General features: G+C 42.3%; 2 protein-coding genes across 9 annotated transcripts in view; one reads left to right on the top strand and one right to left on the bottom strand.

Annotated features, from left to right (window-relative positions):
• IFT140 (intraflagellar transport 140) overlaps positions 1 to 20,632 on the top strand; it is a 247,720-nt gene that overhangs the window by 172,786 nt on the left and 54,302 nt on the right. The window lies entirely within an intron of this gene.
• The window catches only part of TMEM204 (transmembrane protein 204), a 41,569-nt gene that overhangs the window by 2,890 nt on the left and 18,047 nt on the right, over positions 1 to 20,632 (bottom strand). For all 3 annotated transcript variants that reach the window (XM_034784217.1, XM_034784218.1, XM_034784216.1), the window contains one exon: positions 16,885 to 17,040. In XM_034784217.1, the coding sequence (XP_034640108.1) occupies positions 16,885 to 17,040 (156 nt within the window). The remainder of the gene's footprint in view (positions 1 to 16,884; positions 17,041 to 20,632) is intronic.

Raw genomic sequence — 20,632 nt, 5'->3', positions numbered from 1 at the left:
GGTGCTGATCGGAGGGGCCGCTGGTGGGCGGGAGGCACTGTGGGGAGGTGGGGCACTGGATGCTGGTGGGTGCTCAGCACCCACCGTATTTTTTAATGTGGGTGCTCCAGCCCTGGAACACCCATGGAGTCAGCGCCTATGTGTGCCATAGATTCTTTAACATATGGTCAGAACCTCATTGTATATCTTGACCAAAAGAGTGGGTACCTGGATTGCCCCCTCCACATCAGGCCTATTTCTTTCCATGCTGATTTAAAATATCCTGTGCCCCACCAATCCTCTTTTGTATGCTTTTTAGTACTTGTATCTCATTGATACTATTGGTGACAAAGGCCTATGATTTTTCATGCTGCCTTTCCTACTCTTCCTGCCAATGCAGCAAGTTGGTATATTGATTAAAAATATGTATAAAGCAACTTCCATCATTGAGAAAACTACATTAATTCAGAAATACATCTTTAAAAGTATTTAAAACAAACCACCCATATAAACTATAAGTAGGTAGAGAAGGTACATAATAGAAAGAATAAAAATATATTGTAGAGAAAGGGAGATGGAGAATATAAGACTATGGGGGACCCCACCATCATGGTGGTAATTAAACTTTTGAAAAAAATGTTTTCAGGTTAAAAGCCGGGAGGGAGGAAAATCGAGGGAGAGCAAGGTCCAGCACCAGTGACAACCAAAGCAAAGTCTTTGGCTATGTCTACACTAGCAAACTTAAAGTGGCGCAGCTGTATCAATGCTGTAAGATTGCTCGTGTAGCTGCTCTATGCCGATGGGAGAGAGCGCTCCTGTCGACATAATAAAAACACCTAAATGAGCAGTGGTAGCTATGTCAGCAGGAGAAACTGTCCCACCAACATAGTGCTGTGCACATGAGTGCTTATGCTTGCAAAACTTATATCAATCAGGCAGTGTTTTGTTCACACCCCTGAGTGACATAAGTTTTGCCAACGTAAGTGGTAGTGGTAGTCACCTAATAACCTAAAAGACAATGGTAAAATCACTCAAAGACTGGTGATGTAAGTGTAATAATAACACTTTGCACTTCTCTAGTGCTTTTCTTTCAAAGATCTCAAAGTGCTTTACAAACAGTAAAGAGTGAAATTCTCACCACACCTCCTGTGAGGCACCATAAGTAGTAAATAATATTCTTCCCATTTCAAACTGAGGAAACTGACAGGTGAAGTGATTTATCTAATCATACAGGAAATCTGTAGTGTAGAGTAAAGGATAGGACTCAAATCTTGTGGCTCCCAGTCTCATGTGTGTTAACAAGACTGCCCTTCCTGAAGGATGCATCAATAATGCAAAATTGCTTTACAGCCCTCTATGCTTCCCTTCCTCTCCTCCCATTTAAAGCTAGTTACCAACTTTTAAGAGAGGTAATTTGTAGATCGACTTAGTTTGACAAGAACTTATACAAAGAGGCAAATATGTCTTGCTTACTAAGTAAAACACAGCTTCCTCTTCTCTCAAACACTTCCTTAACCACCACTATAACAGAAGAAATTAACATGGACAAAAGGACCCCATAATGGAGGAAGACTGAAATAAACAAAGGTCAATAAACAGCCAAAGAGGGATCTACAGATACTATCTCACTAAGTTCATGGGCAAGGAAAAGTCATGCATGAGCCAGTCTTTCCTAAGTTTCCAGTGTCTGCACGCTATCTTTCTGCATTAGCAGCATTGCTTGGAAACAGTGTTATCACAGAAGGTTTGCCTTTCTATTGTATATAAAGTCATCCTAGAAGTGATTGGAGATGCCGTCACTAGATACAGATCCCTCACAGGGAGCACTAGTTGGGAGTATATCTCCCAGTGTTAGAAAGTAGCGGGCAACAGCTGTTAAGGTTTTCACTGTGCAAATAAGTTTTATTTTCATTGAAGAGTTTCAGACACTAATTTATCTCTGGTGCAACTCCACTGAAGTCAGTGGAGTTATATAGAGCATGGATTTGGCCCCATATTTTTTCTAGAGCTTTTAAAAAGGTATTCTTTCAAGTCGATCTGCTTCTAGGTGGGGCAGCCCCAGTTTGTCCTTGTTTTCTGTCCTTTCACAATCGCTTCTATGAAATTCTCTGCTCACCTCCACTTTTAACTTAAAACACCTTGTAGACTATGGGGGTGTGAATTGCAATGTTGCACTGTAACTACCTCATGTAGACCCTGCTGTTGGTAGTCCATCGCTGACCATTACAATATTGTCACAGTTCTCATCTATGGCTATGCATATGACTCCGAAGTCCGAACCCTGATGCAACCCGGCCACACTGAGGGCATGGGAAATCTGTATTTATGATGTTTGATGATGCAGCTGTGTGGCACTTTTCATGTGCAGCCTGGAGATGAATTTGTCGATCCTGCTCAAACCTGTTACATGCTGATCTTGTCAGAGACCAGTGAGTCCTATTCTGAGCCATTTGCTCAAGTTCTTTGGGATTGATGCCAGCCCATTGGAGACTGCTCTTCAGATTATCTTTTACTCTTAGGGGAATTCTGTGCCAAAAATTAAAAATTCTGCACACAATATTTTTAAATTCTGCATATTTTATTTATCAAAATAACACAATATAATCATACCAGTTTCAATTATTTTTGGTCATTTATTTCAAAATACCTGTCTGCAAGTATGTTTGTAACAATACAGAAAACAAAGAAGATACAGGAAATTTTTTTGACAAATAGATTCCTTACTAGGCATATTAATACAGAACTCTGAGTAATAATTCATTTAAACTACAATACAGAACCGTGTTTCCCGCACCCTTCAGAAGCAGTGCAAAGGCTTGGGGGAGTCAGGGGTAATGGAGAAGCTGAGGGAGAGGGAAGTAAATTGCTGGGAAGGAGCCTCAGTGTGAACTTGGAGGGTTGTTGGGTATGGATGGAAAAAGTATGGAACAGGTTTTTTTGGGGGTAGGGAGGGACTGTTAGGGAGCTTCCTCCATGCAGACCCTGGCTGACCCCTAACCTCTCCCCTTCAGTCAGGCACATCTAGCCCTGCCCCCATGTGTCCTTGCACCCCCCTCCACATGTGTCTCCATCCCCACTCAGACACCCACTCCCCCCATCCCCATGTGGCCCAGCATTCTCTTCCCCTGTCCCTATGTGGCTCTGTACCCTCCCCCATTTCCATGTGTTTCTGTGCCCCCACCTAGCCACTCCCCTGTCCCTATGTAGCTCTGCACCCCTTCCCCATCACCATGTGGCCCTGCACCTCCCTCCCCCCGTGGCCCTGTGCCTCCACTCCCATTCAGCACCTGCCCCAGTCTGTCCTCCCCCCCCATCAGCCCCTGTCTGATAACATCCGCCCCAGCACCCTACGCTATCTGTCTCCCCAGAGCCCCTGTCTCCTGACCTGGCCTGACAGGCGCTGCTAAGAAGGGAGGCTCTTTCTCTTTCCTAGCTGGCTGGGAGCTGCTGCTGTGTTCTGTTGCCACAGCTCCCTCTGGTGGGCAAAAGGTGGAACTGCAGAAGTTATTTTCTGCTGGAAGCTGCTACTGTTATTGCGCCACAGTGCCCTCTGGTGGGGAAGAAGGCGGAACTGAAGCAACATTTCAGCAGAAGCTTTTTTTCTGCGCAAAAATTTAAAAATATGCACAGGTCATTAATTATGCACGCAATAGCGCAGAATTCCCCCAGGATTAATCTTTGAAGCACTTATATGGACGACCCTTCTTTCTTTTGCCCTGACTCAGATCTGTTTTGGAAGATGGTGGTCTTCCATTCTGATGACGTGTCCGGTCCCCTTAAGTTGTGCTCTCAGTAATATTTCCTCAATGCTGGTTGTGTTTGCTCTTTCAAAGACCTTAATATTGGTCACTCTGTCCTGCCAGCGAATGCTCATTATTGAGTGGAGGGAATGCATGTGAATTGCTCAAGCTGTTTAATGTGACATCTATAAAGAGTCCACGTTTCAGATCCATACAGGAAAGATGTTAGAACCACTGCACTATAGATCTTCAATTTGGTGGAGCGACAAATGTTGTGTTGGTTAAGGACTTTTGTTCGGAGTCTGCCAAGGGCCGTCTGGCTTTACTAATTCTGGAGGAAATTTCCTTATCAAGGGAACCATCACTTGAGATGGTACTGCCCAAATACTTGAACTGATCCATATTTTTCAGCTGTGTGCCTTGGATGAAGATGGCTGGCACTGGGGCATTGGAATGAGGTGCTGGGTGGAACAAGACCTCTGTCTTCCTGAGACTGATGGCGAGGCCAAAGATCTGGGATGCTTCAGAAAATCTATCAACGATGATCTGAAGGTCATCATATCTATGAGCCATCAAGGCAAAGTCATCTGCAAAAAGTGCCTCGCCGAGAAGTCTCTCCAGTGTCTTGGTCTTAGCATTGAGTCTTTGAAGATCAAAGAGGCAGCCATCGAGTCGATAGCAGATGTATATCCCCTAATCCAAGTCCCTTGTTGCATGGCTGAGAACACAAGCAAAGAACAAGTTGAGCAAATATGCAGCCTTATTTCACTCCATTCAAGATTTCGAACACACCAGAAAATGACTTGCACTGTCATGTGGTCATGGAACAGACAGATGATTTATATGAATCTTCTTGGGCAGCCCAGTTTATGCTGAATAGCCTATAGACCCTTTCTGTTGACTGTATCTAAAGCTTTGGTCAAGTCACTGAAAACTGCATACAGGTCCATGTTCTGCTCTAAGCATTTTTCCTGGACCTGCCTTATGACAAAGATCATGTCCATAGTGCTACAACCTGGTCTGAAACCACACTGCACTTCTGGCAGATTCTCCTCAGATATGTTTGCAATGAGTCTGTTCAATAGAATGTGAGGTAGTATTTTCACTGCTGTACAGAGGAGAGCAATGCCTCTATAGTTTCCGCAGTCAGCTTTGCTGCCTTTCTTTTGTAACAGTGATACAGTAATAACATCTTTGAAGACTTGTGGCATTTCTTCTTCCTCCCAGATGCTACTCAAGATGTCATGAAACACCTCGATGGCTTTGGGGCCTGCTACTTTATACAGTTCTGCTGGAATACCATCCTTTCCAGAGGCTTTGCCAGAGTTCAGTTGTTTGATGGCTTTCACAATTTCTTCAACTGATGGAGGGAGGTTGAGGGTTTCTTGGGTAAATGATTAAGGACACACTGATCAACTGTGCATGGTTTATTGAGTAGACTATTGAAGTGCTCAGCCCATCTCTGTACAATTCCCTTCTCGTCTTTGATGAGGGTTGTGCCATCTGCCGACTTCAAGGGGGCTGTTCCAGTTTTAGATGGTCTGTAGACTGCTTTGAGAGAGTCAAAGAACACCTTTGCTTTTTTGTATCTGCATAATGCTGAACTTATGCAGCTTTCCTCTCCCACCACTCACTCTGCATTCTCCTCAGTTCAGACTGGACCTTGTTCTGTAGGTACTTAAACTAATCTTTCTTTGAGATGGAAGTAAATTCATTTTGCCATTCAATAAATGCTTTATGCATGTCACTTAGGAGTTTGGAAATGTTCTCATTGTTCTCATCAAACCAATCTGATGCACCTTTATTTTTTTTTTTTTTTTTTTGCCCCAACACTGATTTAGTTGTGTCAATAATCACGTTTGTCAATAATCACTATCCTAGCAAGCACTGCTCAGTCGCCTAGGATGCTGCCGAACTTTTCCGCTGCCCCGGAGACGGAGCTGAATGGCCACTAATCCCAAGGTCGCCTACGTGCAGGATTGTGGCTACAACTGCCAGTGGTCATTTCCACCTGTCACTTTGCTACGCCCCCATCGCCGCAGGACTTGGATTAATGATATAATGTTAATGATGATAAGGTTTGATAAAATTATGTTAATAGGATGAGAGTTGTGAGAAAACCTGTGCAGGAAATTTTTGAGTGAGAAAGCCGTTGCACAGAGGCAGTCCCACTCTCTCTGCCACAGAAGCCAGATTCCAGCGGCACGAAGAATCGTTACGGCTGGGGACTTCCTTAGCTGCAGTTGGTGACTGGGACATCTTCAATGCCTTGTCATGCTCTCCGTACCCCCCAGCATGTTGCTGAACCGCCTGTCATGGCCGTTGAATCACAAATTAATTTCCTTTGCCCAGTCTGCCAGAACAGTCTTTGCATGCTAGAGAAAGGCAGTTTCCCTATTTCGCCAAGGGTAAAAGACCCTTTGGCTACCCTGTTAGGATGAACTGAAAGGTACTTACATCAAGTTAATGTACTCCTGGTTGAAGTGGGACTGTGTTAAGGTGAACTAGGTATCTTTTAGTTTATGCTAGCAGGGTCTGCAGAGGGCAGTTATACCCAATAGTTTATGGTGTTCTGCAGCTCACACCCCCATAGTCTGCATGGTGGAGCCATGTAGACAAACCTATAGTTAAGATCATTCAAGCTATGTCTTTATTTTAATTTCCAGTCTTCTCTCTCGTTTGGGGTACAAAATGACAATCACTTGATGGCTTTATTCCCCTAAAGATTTTGAGATCCAGCCTGCAGTGGACTTTCTGCATAGTGATCAGCACACTCAGAATGCTGACTTCATCAGAATAACTGTTTCACCTCTAAGTTTATCTATGAAGAAAACCTTGTAAAGACCCCAGCCAGTATTCTTTGTGCACTCAAAACTCCCATTGAAGTTGATGGGAATTGTTTGGTGTGCACAGAATGCCACATGGAACTCTAAAATTGTAATAAACTAGGTTTGCAATACAGATTTTTAAAAAATAGATACTTAATAGCTTTAATCTCCCCTTTTTGTAATACCTTTTTGGATTGCTTTTGATTCTCTGCTGACTTTGGTGTTTATTAGTTTATTGTTACTTTTGCTTTTAAGGCTTTATTTAAAGGCATTTTTTGTTAATAATTAATAATGGCACACAGGAAGGCTGTGGCAGCCAGAAATTAAAACCACATTGCTTTAGTCCCCCAGTCTAATGCTTTAACCACAAGCCTCATTTTCCTCTGAATTCAGTGATGTTACTCCTGACATATACTGATGTGAGGAAGGAAAATCAGGTCCATTATTATTTGTGGAACGCATGCCTCATTTTTTTTAAACTGACCTCTTAGAGGTTGATTTACCTGTCTGTAAAATGGAGATGATAATTCTTTCTTTTTCCCACCCTTTGTTTGTCATGTCTATTAAAACTGTAAACTCTTTGGGGGGAGGGACTGTCTCTTAGTATGAGTTTATACAGTTCTAGCTTAATTGGGTTCTCATCTCAGTTGGGGCCTGTACACGCTACTGTAATACACATAAGACCTGAAATTATTTTAACTGATGTTTGTAAGCTAGACTAGAATTAAGTTTGTTGGTGTTCCTTTTAAGTAGGAAGAACATTGGGCCTAAACTACTTGATAGTGTGCCTTTATAAGTAAATAAAAAGTACCATTATATATGTTTATAATACTTAAGGCCAGATTCTGTGGGTGGGGGCATATTGGTTCAGGAAGCCCTTTCCCTTCCTTTCAGCCCGGAACAGGGCTAACCTGCTGCTTATGCTTGCCTAGATGCTCTTGGGCATGAGAAGGCAGGGCCATGGTCTAACCAATCCAGCAGAAGATTGGTGCTGACACCAGGAAGTATATGCTAGATGCGGCTCCTCAAAGGTTACACCACATGGTTCCCTTAGTAACCCTGGATGCTTCCAGGAACTGCCACTCATGCAATACACCTCCCGCTGCTGTAATGCCCTCTCTTTAATAGGCAGCAGGTTTAAAACAAACAAAAGGAAATATTTCTTCACACAACGCATAGTCAACCTGTGGAACTCTTTGCCAAAGGATGTTGTGAAGGCCAAGGCAACAGCAGGATTCAAAAAAGAACTAGATAAACTCATGGAGGATATGTCCATCAACGGCTATTAGCCAAGTTGGGCAGGGATGGTGTCCCTAGCCTCTGTTTGCCAGAAGCTGGGAATGGGCAACAGGGGATGGATCACTTGATGATTACCTGTTCTGTTCAGTATCAGAGGGGTAGCCGTGTTAGTCTGAATCTGTAAAAAGCAACAGAGGGTCCTGTGGCACCTTTGAGACTAACAGAAGTACTGGGAGCATAAGCTTTCGTGGGTAAGAACCTCACTTCTTCAGATGCAAGACTGCATCTGAAGAAGTGAGGTTCTTACCCACGAAAGCTTATGCTCCCAGTACTTCTGTTAGTCTCAAAGGTGCCACAGGACCCTCTGTTGCTGTTCTGTTCAGTCTCTCTGAAGCATCTGGCATTGGCCACTGTCGGAAGACAGGATACTAGGCTAGATGGACCTTTGGTCTGACCCAGTATAGCCATTCTTATATTCTTACATTCTCTCTCCTCCTCACATGGCTGTGGCTTCTAAAATTGTGGTAGAACCTTGCATGTTTACAGTACTACACACATTGTAGCAGTAGCTATTTCTCAGCGATTTAAATACTTCATTGTAAGACTGAAAACACTACTCCAAAGGGAATCAAGAAGAAAACACAGTTAACTGTATTGTGCTAAGCTCCTCTAAATATGCTTGCATCTGCAATAGGAAGTAGTGCACCATGATATATCATCTGTCTCGCCCAATTTATAAATATGAAGGAGGCATTACTGCAATAAATTCTGCTACTCCTGATGTAGCCATTTGGCTTGATCAACTTCAGGTGAAATTGTAGTTGCTGCTCTACACCAGTCATACAAAAGAAGAAGAAGAAAAAGATCGATCTTGTAAGCTTTTTTCCTTTCTGTACAAAGGATGCATAGATTATGAGTTGCCTGTTTTGCCGATATGTCACAAGGCGACATGCTGTACAAGTTAAGGTTCATAAGTTAACCAACAGTTTCACCCAGCGAATGCATGATAGACTTTGAAATGCTGATTAGAGATCAGGGCCACACAAGACAATGAGTGCCCTGGAAGTATCAGAATTATCCTGGCATCTATCTCCCTTGCTGTTCTGGTGCCTTGTAATAAGTGAATCACTGAGTTGTCTGGCTGGTCTTAATCAGTTTTTCCTTGAATAGATAATGCACAGAGTTGGTGATGATGGGCTTGATACAAAGACCGTTGAAGTCAGTAGTAGTCTTTCCATTGACTTCACTAAGTTTTAGATCATTGCTTATATGGGCAGCAATAACCTGCCTCTACTGTAACTTTAGATAAAATATATCACAATAAATAATTCTAGTCTGAGTAGAGCAGCTGCATAACTTCCAATCATTGCTTTGTGTGTAGTGGCTTCTTCAGTATGCCAGTGTATCTATGGTACTGTTATGTCTAATGTGTGGAAATGCTGTGTGATTAGCACTTCCAGTTTCCTGACCTAAAATGAGATCCATTGGTACAAACCTGCTGGGGAAAATACCTACAGGTTTACTGGCATTTGTGAGTGCTGCATTCCCCAGACACACACTTCATCCTGTGCCTTGATCAGTTACACACAGGAAAGTGGCAATAGTCTGTTTACATTGCTTTATGGAACTTCAGAAAGGTAAAGAAATGCCTTAAGCATATTTCCCACTATGTAAACTTACTTCCAAACTCAAATCTATATTATTCTATTACCTGTCATTTTTTCTTCTATCTTTGAGATCACTTAGGGCAAGTTAGAATACTAAATTGGTATGCAGCTCTGGGCTAGACCAGCAGTCTTTGTGAGCACCTCTGTTCCATTTTGTGGAGTGATTATTCATCAGGAAAAAAGACTAAGGCTTCCTCACAGTGCTTAAAATAAAACTATTTTGGTTAGCAGGACTGTTTCCCTTCACAGGCCCTTTGCCTGAACCCTGGTTCAGACCAGCAGCTAATCATATGACAGCCTTTTCTCTTCTTGCAGTTTCATGCCAGGTTCTGAATGGGAAGGAGTCTGGAGATGGGGAGCTCAGAAAATGATTCTTACTTGGCAAAGAGCATAAGTGAGTCATAGGAGCTATTGAAGAGTAAAAACTGTCTGGTCAGTACAGTCTACCACAGGCTACACAGGAACTGACATTTAAGAGCAGAGAAAAGTGTGATGTAGAAGGAAGAGCAAGGAATATTATTTGAGAGAGATCTTACAGTTCACTGTTTCTAACCTCTGTGAATTAGTTTAGGGTGAGTGAGTTGAGAGAGCTTTAAAATCAAATTTTTATGGTAAGTATTTGACAGGCTGAGTTACAGCATCCTCAATCAACAGTAATAGTCACCAAGGTAACCAGAAACTGATGTTAGGCTTACAGATGTGGGAGTTCAGCAGCAGAAGTGTGAAGAGAGATCATACTCAGTGAGAGATACTGTGGCGCATACTAGGAGGCTTCATTGTCACTGTACAGAAGTCAAGACAACTTTGTACTGCAGTGAATAGTACTATTCCAAAGACTAGATATTTCTTGAAGCAAAGAGCCCCATAGTTTATTGGAGCAGTTTGATCCTGCACACTGCATATCTCTTGTTTGCTTGTTATTACACCAATGAGAATGTGTGCCAGCCAAGATTTGTCTGAAACATCTGGTACATCTCTACCCCGATATAACGCGACCCGATATAACACGAATTCGGATATAACACAGTAAAGCAGTGCTCCGGGGAGGCGGGGTTGTGCACTCCAGCAGATCAAAGCAAGTTCGATATAACGCGGTTTCACCTATAACGCGGTAAGATTTTTTGGCTCCCGAGGACAGCGTTATATCGAGGTAGAGGTGTATGTCTGTTCACTAAATCACAGTGCTAAATTCATCATGCTCACCTTGTAGCAGCCTGGCCTTTGGGGAAGGTATTCACCCTTGTGGGAAGGTAGGGTTTTTTGCTGGGGAAGGACTGCTTTGCTTTCTGCTGGGCCTCTACTTGAGCATCATATCTGTGGGAAAGGCTATTCTGTAATCATTTGATGAGGGGTGTTCTAGGATGGGACCGAGAGTACTATCTGGTTATGTGCATACTGTGTGCTTTGCTGCTGTGCAAAATACTGTTGCACCATAATGCTGAAGTAAAGTGCACCCATTTGTTTAACCGAAAGGCATATTTCTGGAATTTGATGCATTTGGTATAATAAAGTAACTGGAATAGAACATTGTCATAGTATCAGTGTCTCCTGCTTTGATTAATAATAGCTTTTGCCTTCACTAAACCTTTGGCAATATTCTAGTCTATTGACCTTTTTTGATGAATATTGTTGAATATTTATTGTTTCGCTCATAACTTCCTTTAGAAGGAATTCTAGTAAAAGCGGGGGCTGGGATTCTGCCTTCCCTTATAGTGGTATGTAGCTTGCGGTTAATGCCCTTGTCATCAGTGGAATATGTTGATGCGAAACCAGTGTGAGAACAGAGTCTGACCCAGTATCAGGATTATTGAAAATGCTCTTTTAATCAGATTTTTTTAAAAAATAATTGTTTTAATATTGGAACTAAAACTATTCCCACTACTTTAAAATGACTGTAGTATCTTTGCGTTTTTTAAAAAAGATATTTCTTTCATACTGATAAACAGAGGATCAGAACTGTTTCAGTGTTTCAGTAAAACACCTGACAGGTGTATTGGGGCAGAGATGTAATGAGAAGTGTGAAGGAATAAGGGCATTGAGCATAAGTCACGTTCCATCCTTTTGGGGGGGGGGTGTTTAAAAAATTATATACAGTGTTTCATTTAATTCTGTTCCCTAGTCCTCAGAAGTATTGGGTTTATAGGCATCTTGATAGAAGTCTGCTTTAAGGATGGACTTGAGGGAAGCGAGGATGGAAGCAGATATTAGGCTGATTAGAGCCATATAAGTACTTGGATGGGTATTGCACATCAGTCATGGAAGGGTTCCAGGAGTAAGGCATGACACGGATGAAGGCATGGAGATGAGTGGAAGGACGAGAAGTGAACAGTTAGTTGCATGATTGATATCTTCATCTTTGTTCGGTGATGACTGTTCTGTTGTTCTGTACTGCATTAAGATGTATGTAGGTTAATGGTATAGAAGTTAGAAATAGAGAATCCCATTAGCTCATCCATTCTATCTCCCTGCCAATGCACAATCGTCCCTACTCTGTATTGTGGGACTAGAGTGAACAGTATGTCTGCAGGGGTGTCTCCATCGGTTACCACTAAAAGACACAAGGTGTCAGCCAAAAGACACAAGGTGCAGACAGTTAGAAATCAAGGCTTGAAATTCAAGGGAAAGGTGTAATAAGGTGTTTGGCTATAAATGGCAAGCCAAGCAGAGACAGAAGGCTTCTTATTGTCTTCAGTATAGGGGCTGGACATTTATATGGATCTCAAGAATATCCAGAGTGATCGTAATTTAATAAGAAAAAAAATTAAACCTTATGTTTACAGTTTAAGCCAATCTTTTACTATTGGGGTATGTCTATGCTGCATTGTAAACCCAGGCTCTGACTCAGATTTAAGCTCAACCCTGCCCTACTGTCCATGCTCAAAGCTTTCTGAGTCAGGTCAATAAGCCCTCAAGACCTGGGCCTGTGGACACACCCAGGAGGGTGGGTCTGAGCCTAAGTCCTGCTGTGACTGGGGTCCAAGCCCTGTCACTTTGTGGTGTGGATGCAGCTCAAGCCACAGATGTGAATCAGGAAGTCTGCATTGTGCAGTATGGACACTTTAGCACGGTTGTGCGCCCCGGGTCCAGGAATTGTAAACCCAAGTTTACAGTGCAGTGTGAATGCATGGAAACATGACTCCACAAGCATGTTTCCCACAAATCTGGGTTTACAATGCAGTGTAGCATATACTTGGAGAGCAGGATTAAACCTAATGTGGGGAGCAGATAATCCCACACGTGCCAATTGTGGGGTTCTTGCATCGTCCTCTGAAGCAGCTGATACTAGTAACTGTGAGAGAAAGGATGCTTGGCTAGATAGACCTTGGGTTTGATCTAATATAGCGGTTCTTGTATTCCTAGTAGGTTAATCTTCTATAGATTCCCCTTTGCTACCTATCATTTTAGTACTTGAAGGAGTTCCCATTAGGATTGTTACTCTGTGAGATTTTTTTTATCCACCCTTATATTCAGCATGTTGCAGCTGTAACAGTTTCTTGGAAAAAACTTCTAGAGAGAAATTTCTGAGGGTTGACACAAAATTCCACACACAAAACTCGTTCCATTTTCACCACATAACTTTTCCAAAGCAAACAGCTTTCTTTCCTGTGAACTGCGAGTTATTAGGTTTTGGAGCTGTGTGAATCCTAGTACAGCCACTGGAGTACTGCTTCCTCTCTCGTTTCCTTCCTCCCTGCTTCCTAGGGCTTTATTTTCTGTCAGAGGGTCATCCTTTTGAATGACTGTCAAATGCTCATGCAGGTGGCAGAAATAAAAAAGAAACAGGGCTGGGATCCGTCATGAGTGCTGGTGAGGTGCATGTTGATCAGAGATGTTTGTGTTGTCAAGGCAGAAGTTGTGATTGGGGGCCTATAGAGTATGACAACATTTGAAACTCACAGTTTTCTGTAATAAAAATGACTTCTCAGATCACAATAATAATAGGAAACCTTAGCATAGTGCACATGCTATGTTGCTAGGATGGTATTCAGGGTGAAAACAACCAACACTGGTGATCACCAACAGACTGAAGACTATTGTTAAAAAAAAATTAATAAAAGTAATAAATCTGCCAGTGATCACTAGTGGTCCGTGGAGCCCTTGCTGGTGCACTGCAGGAGGAAAGATTGTGAAAGATCTTTTTATCCATCTTGTGGCTTGTGTCTGAACCACATTCTTCTTGAATTGTGGGCCCCAGAACTGGATAGAGTGTTGCAGCAGTATTCCAGCACCAGGGCCAAATGCAGAGGTAAAATAATCTCTCTACTCCTTGAGATTCCCCTGTTTATGCATCCAAGGATTGTATTGGCCATTTTGGCCACAGCGCCGCACTGAGAGCTCATGTTCAGCTGATTATCCACCACAATTCCCAAATCTTTTTCAGATCATTGCTTCCCAGGGTAGCATCCCCATTGTGTAGGTATGGCCTACATTCTTTGTTCCTAGATGTATACATTTATATTTAGCTGTGTTAAAACACACATTGTTTGCTTGAGCCCAGCTTAGCAAGTGATCCAGATCACACGAGGACAAGTCACTGATACCTTCATTATTTACCACTCCCCAAATTTTTGTGTCCTCTGCAAACTTTATCAGTGATGATTTTGTTTTCTTCCAGGTCATTAATAGAAAGTTTAAATCGCATAAGAGCCAAGAACAGATCCCTGCAGGATCCCACTAGAAACACACCCATTCAATGATGATTCCCCATTTAGAATTACATTTTGAGACCTATCAGTTAGCTATCTTTTAAACCATTTAATGTGCACCATGCTAATTTTAAATCTTTCTAATTTTGTAATCAAAATGTCATGCTGAACCAAGACAAATGTCATATCAGAAATGAAGGGGGCAGAATTCCACAGTGTGAATGAAACTCCACAGTCCTCATTTGACTATGTTTTGTGTAGAAAGTTCTTATAAATACATGTTTCATATCCACTGTTCTCTTCTTATGTGTCTGCCCTTCTTTATGGACTTGCTAGTTTACGCTGAAACCTTCTGGGAGGTTCTCCCTCTGGAACATAGAATTGGCTACAAACTATTGCCTGTAGTTTCCCAGTGGAAAAGATCCCGTCTCCCATCAGAAAACAAACAAAACACTCCTGATGTCTTAGATCTAGCAGTGTATTTTGTCCAATCAGCTGAACTTTTGGTCCCACTCACACTATGAATGTGTACATTGGTATAAAAAAAAAATAGAAATAACACATTGGTCATGATGTTTAATGTTGTGTACTCTGGGCTTAATCCAGGAGACTTGGCAGGTGAGATTTTTGTGGTCAACTTGAGTTTCTTGATAGTGGAAGGAACACATTAGGTGCCAGGGGTACAAAGGAGGAAAGGACCTCCTCAGATACCACACTCCTAATGCCTCATCCCAGGATCGAGATTAACATGAATAGTCAGACTGACTTCCTTCACTCCCAGCCATCCCTCATCATCCTTGAGAAAGAGTGAGAGCTACCGGTAGAAAGTTGATCTTTGGGTGGGGTAGTGGAAGTTTACATCTCTCTCCTTTTTTATCTAAATGTGTTCATGCGAGAATATATCAACTGTATGGCCTGGAGAGAATTATTTTAAACATAAAACTTCATGAAGTGAATAAGATTTTAAATGGGTCTCCTGTAACTCATTGCAAGACTGAGAGAAAACATCCAGGTAACAATGAAGGTTCATCTAGTGGAGAGCAATATATCTGACAGTTGACCTTGCTCCCCTTTCTATCTTCCTATGAGACTCATTGCATCACCTCTGCAAACAGGAGCTGTCTGATTCAAACAGCCGATGGTCTTTCTTTGTAACAGTGTCACTAGCTGCCAGATTCCCTCTTTTCACACCTTTGAGTATAGACAGTTGAGTCCAGGAGTTCATTTGTTTTTTCTTTCACTGTTCTCATTAGCATTTTGTTAATCATTCTGACTCTGGCTTTCCTCCCTTTTCCCCTCCCAGCACTGGGGATTTCAAGGTTCAGCTTGCATAACAGGTAATAGCAGGCATTTCCTTCTCCTGTGTCGGGATATCCTGGCGCCCTTCAGTCTCTCTCTGACTGTATTTAAAACAGACTCCAACACAGGAAAAAAAAAAAAAGCCCAGTCTAAAATTAGCAGCCTTGATAGAAGAAAGGCACATGGCTGTCCACTGGACTGTTTGTCAATGAAACAACAAATCTAAACAGAGCCAGAATGCATTTCCTGTCTGTGGAAAACAGGCATGCTGAGCTTCAGAGAGGAGGGGAGAGAGGGAGAGAAAGGCAGACCCCACACCAAAGGGAAGAAAGAACTGGACAAAAGGCATCCAAAGGTAAAAGCAGTGTGCTGTGCTGCTGAGCTCACAAGAAGAGGCTGTGTGCAGATCTTGCTCTGCTAAGGCTGCAGTTTTGGATCCTGGCAGTGTTGCACCAATGCATGGGGTCCCACTGGACTCAGAAACTGAGTGTATTACAGCTTAAACTAATATGTCTCTTTGTGTATCATACAGTCCCTTCTCCTTATTGGGCCTTTGAATCCCAGTAGTCTTGAACGGGTGTCTCAGCTATCCTTCACCAGTGGCACTGCAAAGGCATTGCTGTGAGATTTAAACTGAAGTAAAGAATCGGGCTCTGACCTTAACATGCATTAATATTACATCACCATGTTTTTTTCCATTTAATTATACATTTTGGACCCAATCCTGCAAGCCCTTTGTGTATGGAACTCCTATTCAATGACTGTTCTTTGCATGGATATCTTGACTGACTTGTGTAGTAAAGGAAGGGATTAATGTAAAATGTTTATGATTTGATGCCAGTGGTTTCACTGTGGAGTAGAGATGAAACCATTTCCTCCTTTCCCCACTGGATTCTGTATACAGTTATTATCCATGAGAATTACTGTGGGAATTTCATTTATAACTGTCAGTGTTTCCATAGTGTTTCATTCTGCAGTTTGTAGTTTTATTTACTAGTCATTCCCACTCATTGCAATCTAGCAGATCTCCCTGGACTAAAATTCAGTCAAGTAAAGGCATATAATCACACTGCAGTATGACTGCAGAAATTCATTCTGTCCTATCTTTACTCTTCTCTATAGTCCCTCTGGTATTTTTAGTCCTATTAAATCTTGAGGTTTGGCTTCCACTGTGTTTCCTTGTGTTGTGCCTTCTTTACTAATGAGAGCTACACAGTGGCTTGTTTTCTTGGTTGACTGAGGATTTATTCAGATCTATTCCAGAAATAATCTCCTGTTTGTGTTCTGTAGAAGCTCGTAAATCAGTGGGCTAATATTAAGAGAGCGCTATTGAGGGATAGAAAACATCTGACGAGATCTACTTTGGAATTCAAACCCTATTGCTGTTCTGTTTATTCTAAAAAAATTGTAAAGCAGAATACTCTGCCTGTCCTGATCTAGATAGGATTTACCAGGTCGTTCTCCGTGTGCAAAAAGAGGTACTTACTGGCAAGTTGGAACACAGCAGCTATGGCTTCCTCCCACCACTGGACATCCTGTGAAATAACAGGCAGTTCCACTAGGCCCAAGACGAAAATGAGCTGACCAGCAGTCAAGGCGACGGTAGCGATTAGGTTACAGGCCCGCATCATGTCAAACTGCACTGTGGGGGACACACAAAGACCGAGTAAGAGCATCATCTTAAAATAAAATCTTGGGGGTTGAAAATCAATACCCCACTGAGAAGCCATGGCAGAGTTGCCAGATCCTGAAAGAATGCTTCAGAAACTGCATATCTGCTAATTTTATCCCAATTTATAACAAACTCTTACTCTGATCTGCATTCATGATTAAGCTATCTAAGAACAGGTTGCCTTTCAGTTACACAGAAATCTGTCATAATCTGTTCAGTGCAGACAGCCCTTGTATAAAGCAGATAGCCTTGTTTTCAGGGATAGCCTTCCAAAAAAGAATAAACATTTGTCCTTCTGGTTGCTTTATCCATACTTATAAGCACAAACTCTTTGGGGCAGGGACCATCTTTTTGTTCTGTGTTTGTACAGCACCTAGCACAATGTCTGTAATACAAATAATAATAACTCCCAAGGCAAACCTACTGCTTTGAACTCATTGTCTTTCTCCCAGTATAATAATGTTGCATTTGAGACCAACTGATGAGCTAAAGCCTGCATCTCCCTTGTTTAAGTGGGAGCTACAGGTGGGGGATTATGGGAGAGATTCTCAACTACTAAAATTTACTCCCTGTCCTAGTCTGTCAGAGCCCAGATTTGTTACTTTACCAGGCACATTGCAAAACTCCTCTTTTTCTGGATGTTTGAGTAGGGAATCAGTTGAGGGTAAAAGGGCAGTTATTTGTGGGGTTGTTGCAGTTTTCTTGTAATACACTGTACACATGTTGTGTCCAGTCATTGATATGTGTATACAGTTATATCTATAGTTGTACTGTCCAGTATTGTAATATTTACATATTACAACACACAGCACAAATATAGAATTAATCATGGAAATAAATATTTGGAGGCCAGGATAGGTACTTAATAGAAATGAACACATTTCCTAGCTGGTTACTGAATAGACTGTATTCATTGCAAAGTTTACTACTTTTAGTCAGGTTGATGATGTTTTTCTTCTTCTTTTTCTGTTAACATGATGGATGTCCTGTTTTCATCTTTTTCCTTCCTTTCTAGCTAACGGTGGGCTTTATAAATGTCATTGTGCCAACACAACATCCCTTGCCTAATATGCCACTGCTACTCTGAAGTAGGAAGGGCTTGCCATGTAAATGGCCACACTTTGGAAAGGAAAATGTTTACACTGGCAATGAATGCAAATCTTCACCAGATTTGTCAAAGGTGACATAGTTGATTATGGATGGACAGTGTGAGTGCATGAGATACTAGGATCTGAGATTTCTTATGTGATGAAAATGTCACGGAAGGGTTAATTCTCAGCTATTGTTACACCCTGTTACATTTTCCCAGGCTTTTTTGGTAACAAGATTCCATGATTTTGCAGTGGCTTGTTCCCAGGTCTCACCAATTATTTATTGGGTTCTGACAAGTAAATGTGATGTTTGGTGCCAATACTCTATATTACTATGGAATGAAACTAGGAAATTTATTGAGAACTAACAATACTTAGTGGAGTCCATTCAAACATGAACTTCTGTGAAAGGCATAAGTTGTGTTTAAAAAAACAGGTGCATACCAAAATATATTAAGAAATATAGTGAAACCCTTAAATGAATGCCCAAGAAGGGAATAAACCTGTCAAAAGACATAAAGGTAACCTGCACAGTGAAAAAGTGAGTTTGTGCCTCTTTGTTTATTAATATCATATAAAGAAGACACAAAAGAGTTTAACCCACAAATGGGGTAGTTTTTTGGGTTGTGTAAGGTTTTTTTCCTATTAGTTTGTTTTTATTAGAAAGGGAGATCTTGTCCACAGGTGCTAGCTTCCTCTTGCCCTGGGGGTGCTCAACCCTCACTCTGCCCCAGGTCCCACCCATACTCCACCCCTTCCCCCAAACCCCTACCTCACTCTGCCTCTTCCCGCCCCCCTTCACCCTCACCCTGCCTCTTCCCCACTGTGACATTGCACTCCATATGTTTTATGGAAATATGCTTGTAAGTGTGAATATGATGTAACTGGAATATGCTTTATGCAAAAGGTCTCTTGTAAGGTATCACTACAAAGCTTATAATCTACTGACTGTGTTCATCCTATTTGTATGCATATATCATTCTTGTATCTGAAGCTAGAAATATGAAATATAACTCTGAGGTCCTATTGTAATTATGCAAAGTGTGGGCCATTAATGGTGGTTTGGAAGCTTGATGGCTCCCATTGACTAGAACAATTGGTTGTAAATGGTCTTTTTTCTTGCAAGCCTTTCTGGGTGCATGCGGGCCAGCCCAGGAAGAATGAAGGCTGGGGTCTCACAGGACATGGGACAATGTCACCTGGTAATGAAATCCATCTTAAATCTGGTACTTTTCCATTTAGAAGGCGGGGTGGGGTCCCAGAAAGACAAAAGATTCCCGCTTTGTGCCAAAGCTATAAAAGGAGGTGGAACAGAACAGAGGGGCTTCCAGTCATGAGAAATCCCCTAGTTACCACCTGAGCTGGAACTAACAAGAACTGTACCGGGGAAAGGATTGGGTCCAGGCTAGGTAGGAGTCTAGTCTGTGAAAGAAGCTTATTGGAACATCTCTGAGGGTGAGATTTTGCCTGTAAACAATTTCTTAATGTATTAGGCTTAGACTTGCATGTTTTGTTTTATTTTGCTTGGTAACTTACTTTGTTCTGCCTGTTATTACTTAAAACTACTTAAATCCTCCTTTTTATACTTAATAAAATCACTTTTGTTTATTATTTAACCCAGAGTAAGTGATTAATACCTGGGAGAACAAACAGCTGTGCATATCTCTTTATCAGTCTTATAGAGGGTGGACAGTTTATGAGTTTACCCTGTATAAGCTTTACACTGAGTAAAACTAATTTATTTGGAGTTTGGATCCTATTGGGAACTGGGTGTCTGGGGTGCTGGAGATAGACCAGCTGAGCAGTTTTTGGTTAAAGTCTGCAGCTGTGGAGGCGTGGACCAGACCTGGGTGTGTGTTGCAGTAAGCTAGCATGTCTGGCTCAACAAGGCAGGGTTCTGGAGTCCCAAGCTGGCAGGGAAACTGGCTCAGAGGTAATTCCAGCATGTCAGGTGACAGTCCCAAGGGGGTCTGTGTGACCAAACCTGTCATATCCACCTCTTCCCGCCCAGTTCTGCCCTCTACCCTTAGCACACCCTAGCAAGGGAGGTATGTGGATCCCACCCGGGGCTGGCTCCAGGCACCAGCAAAGGAAACAGGTGCCTGGGGCGGCCAAGGGAAAGGGGCAGCAGTGCGTCCGTTCTCAGTGACTCCTGCACACCACAGAACAGCTGATCGCTGTGGGCAGGAGGCACTGGGAGGGAGTGGGAGGAGTTGATCGGCGGGGTGCTGGCAGGTAGGAGACGCTGCGGGGGGAGATGGAGGAGCTGGCTGCTGGTGGGTGCAAAGCGCCCACTCATTTTTTTCCAGGCCTGGAGCACCCATGGAGTCGGCACCTATGATCTCGTCTATCTTGTTTGTCCTGGAAGAATCCATGGATTGGAGAACTAATAGCACAAGTACTAAGGAAGTGAAAGCCAAGCGATTGAGAAGGAAAATATTCTGATTTAGTCAGAATATTTAAAATTTTGT

This window comes from Trachemys scripta, chromosome 10 (genome assembly GCF_013100865.1).
Source record: "Trachemys scripta elegans isolate TJP31775 chromosome 10, CAS_Tse_1.0, whole genome shotgun sequence".
In the NCBI taxonomy this organism is placed as follows: Eukaryota; Metazoa; Chordata; order Testudines; family Emydidae; genus Trachemys; species Trachemys scripta.
This window is presented reverse-complemented; position numbering and strand designations above follow the sequence as displayed.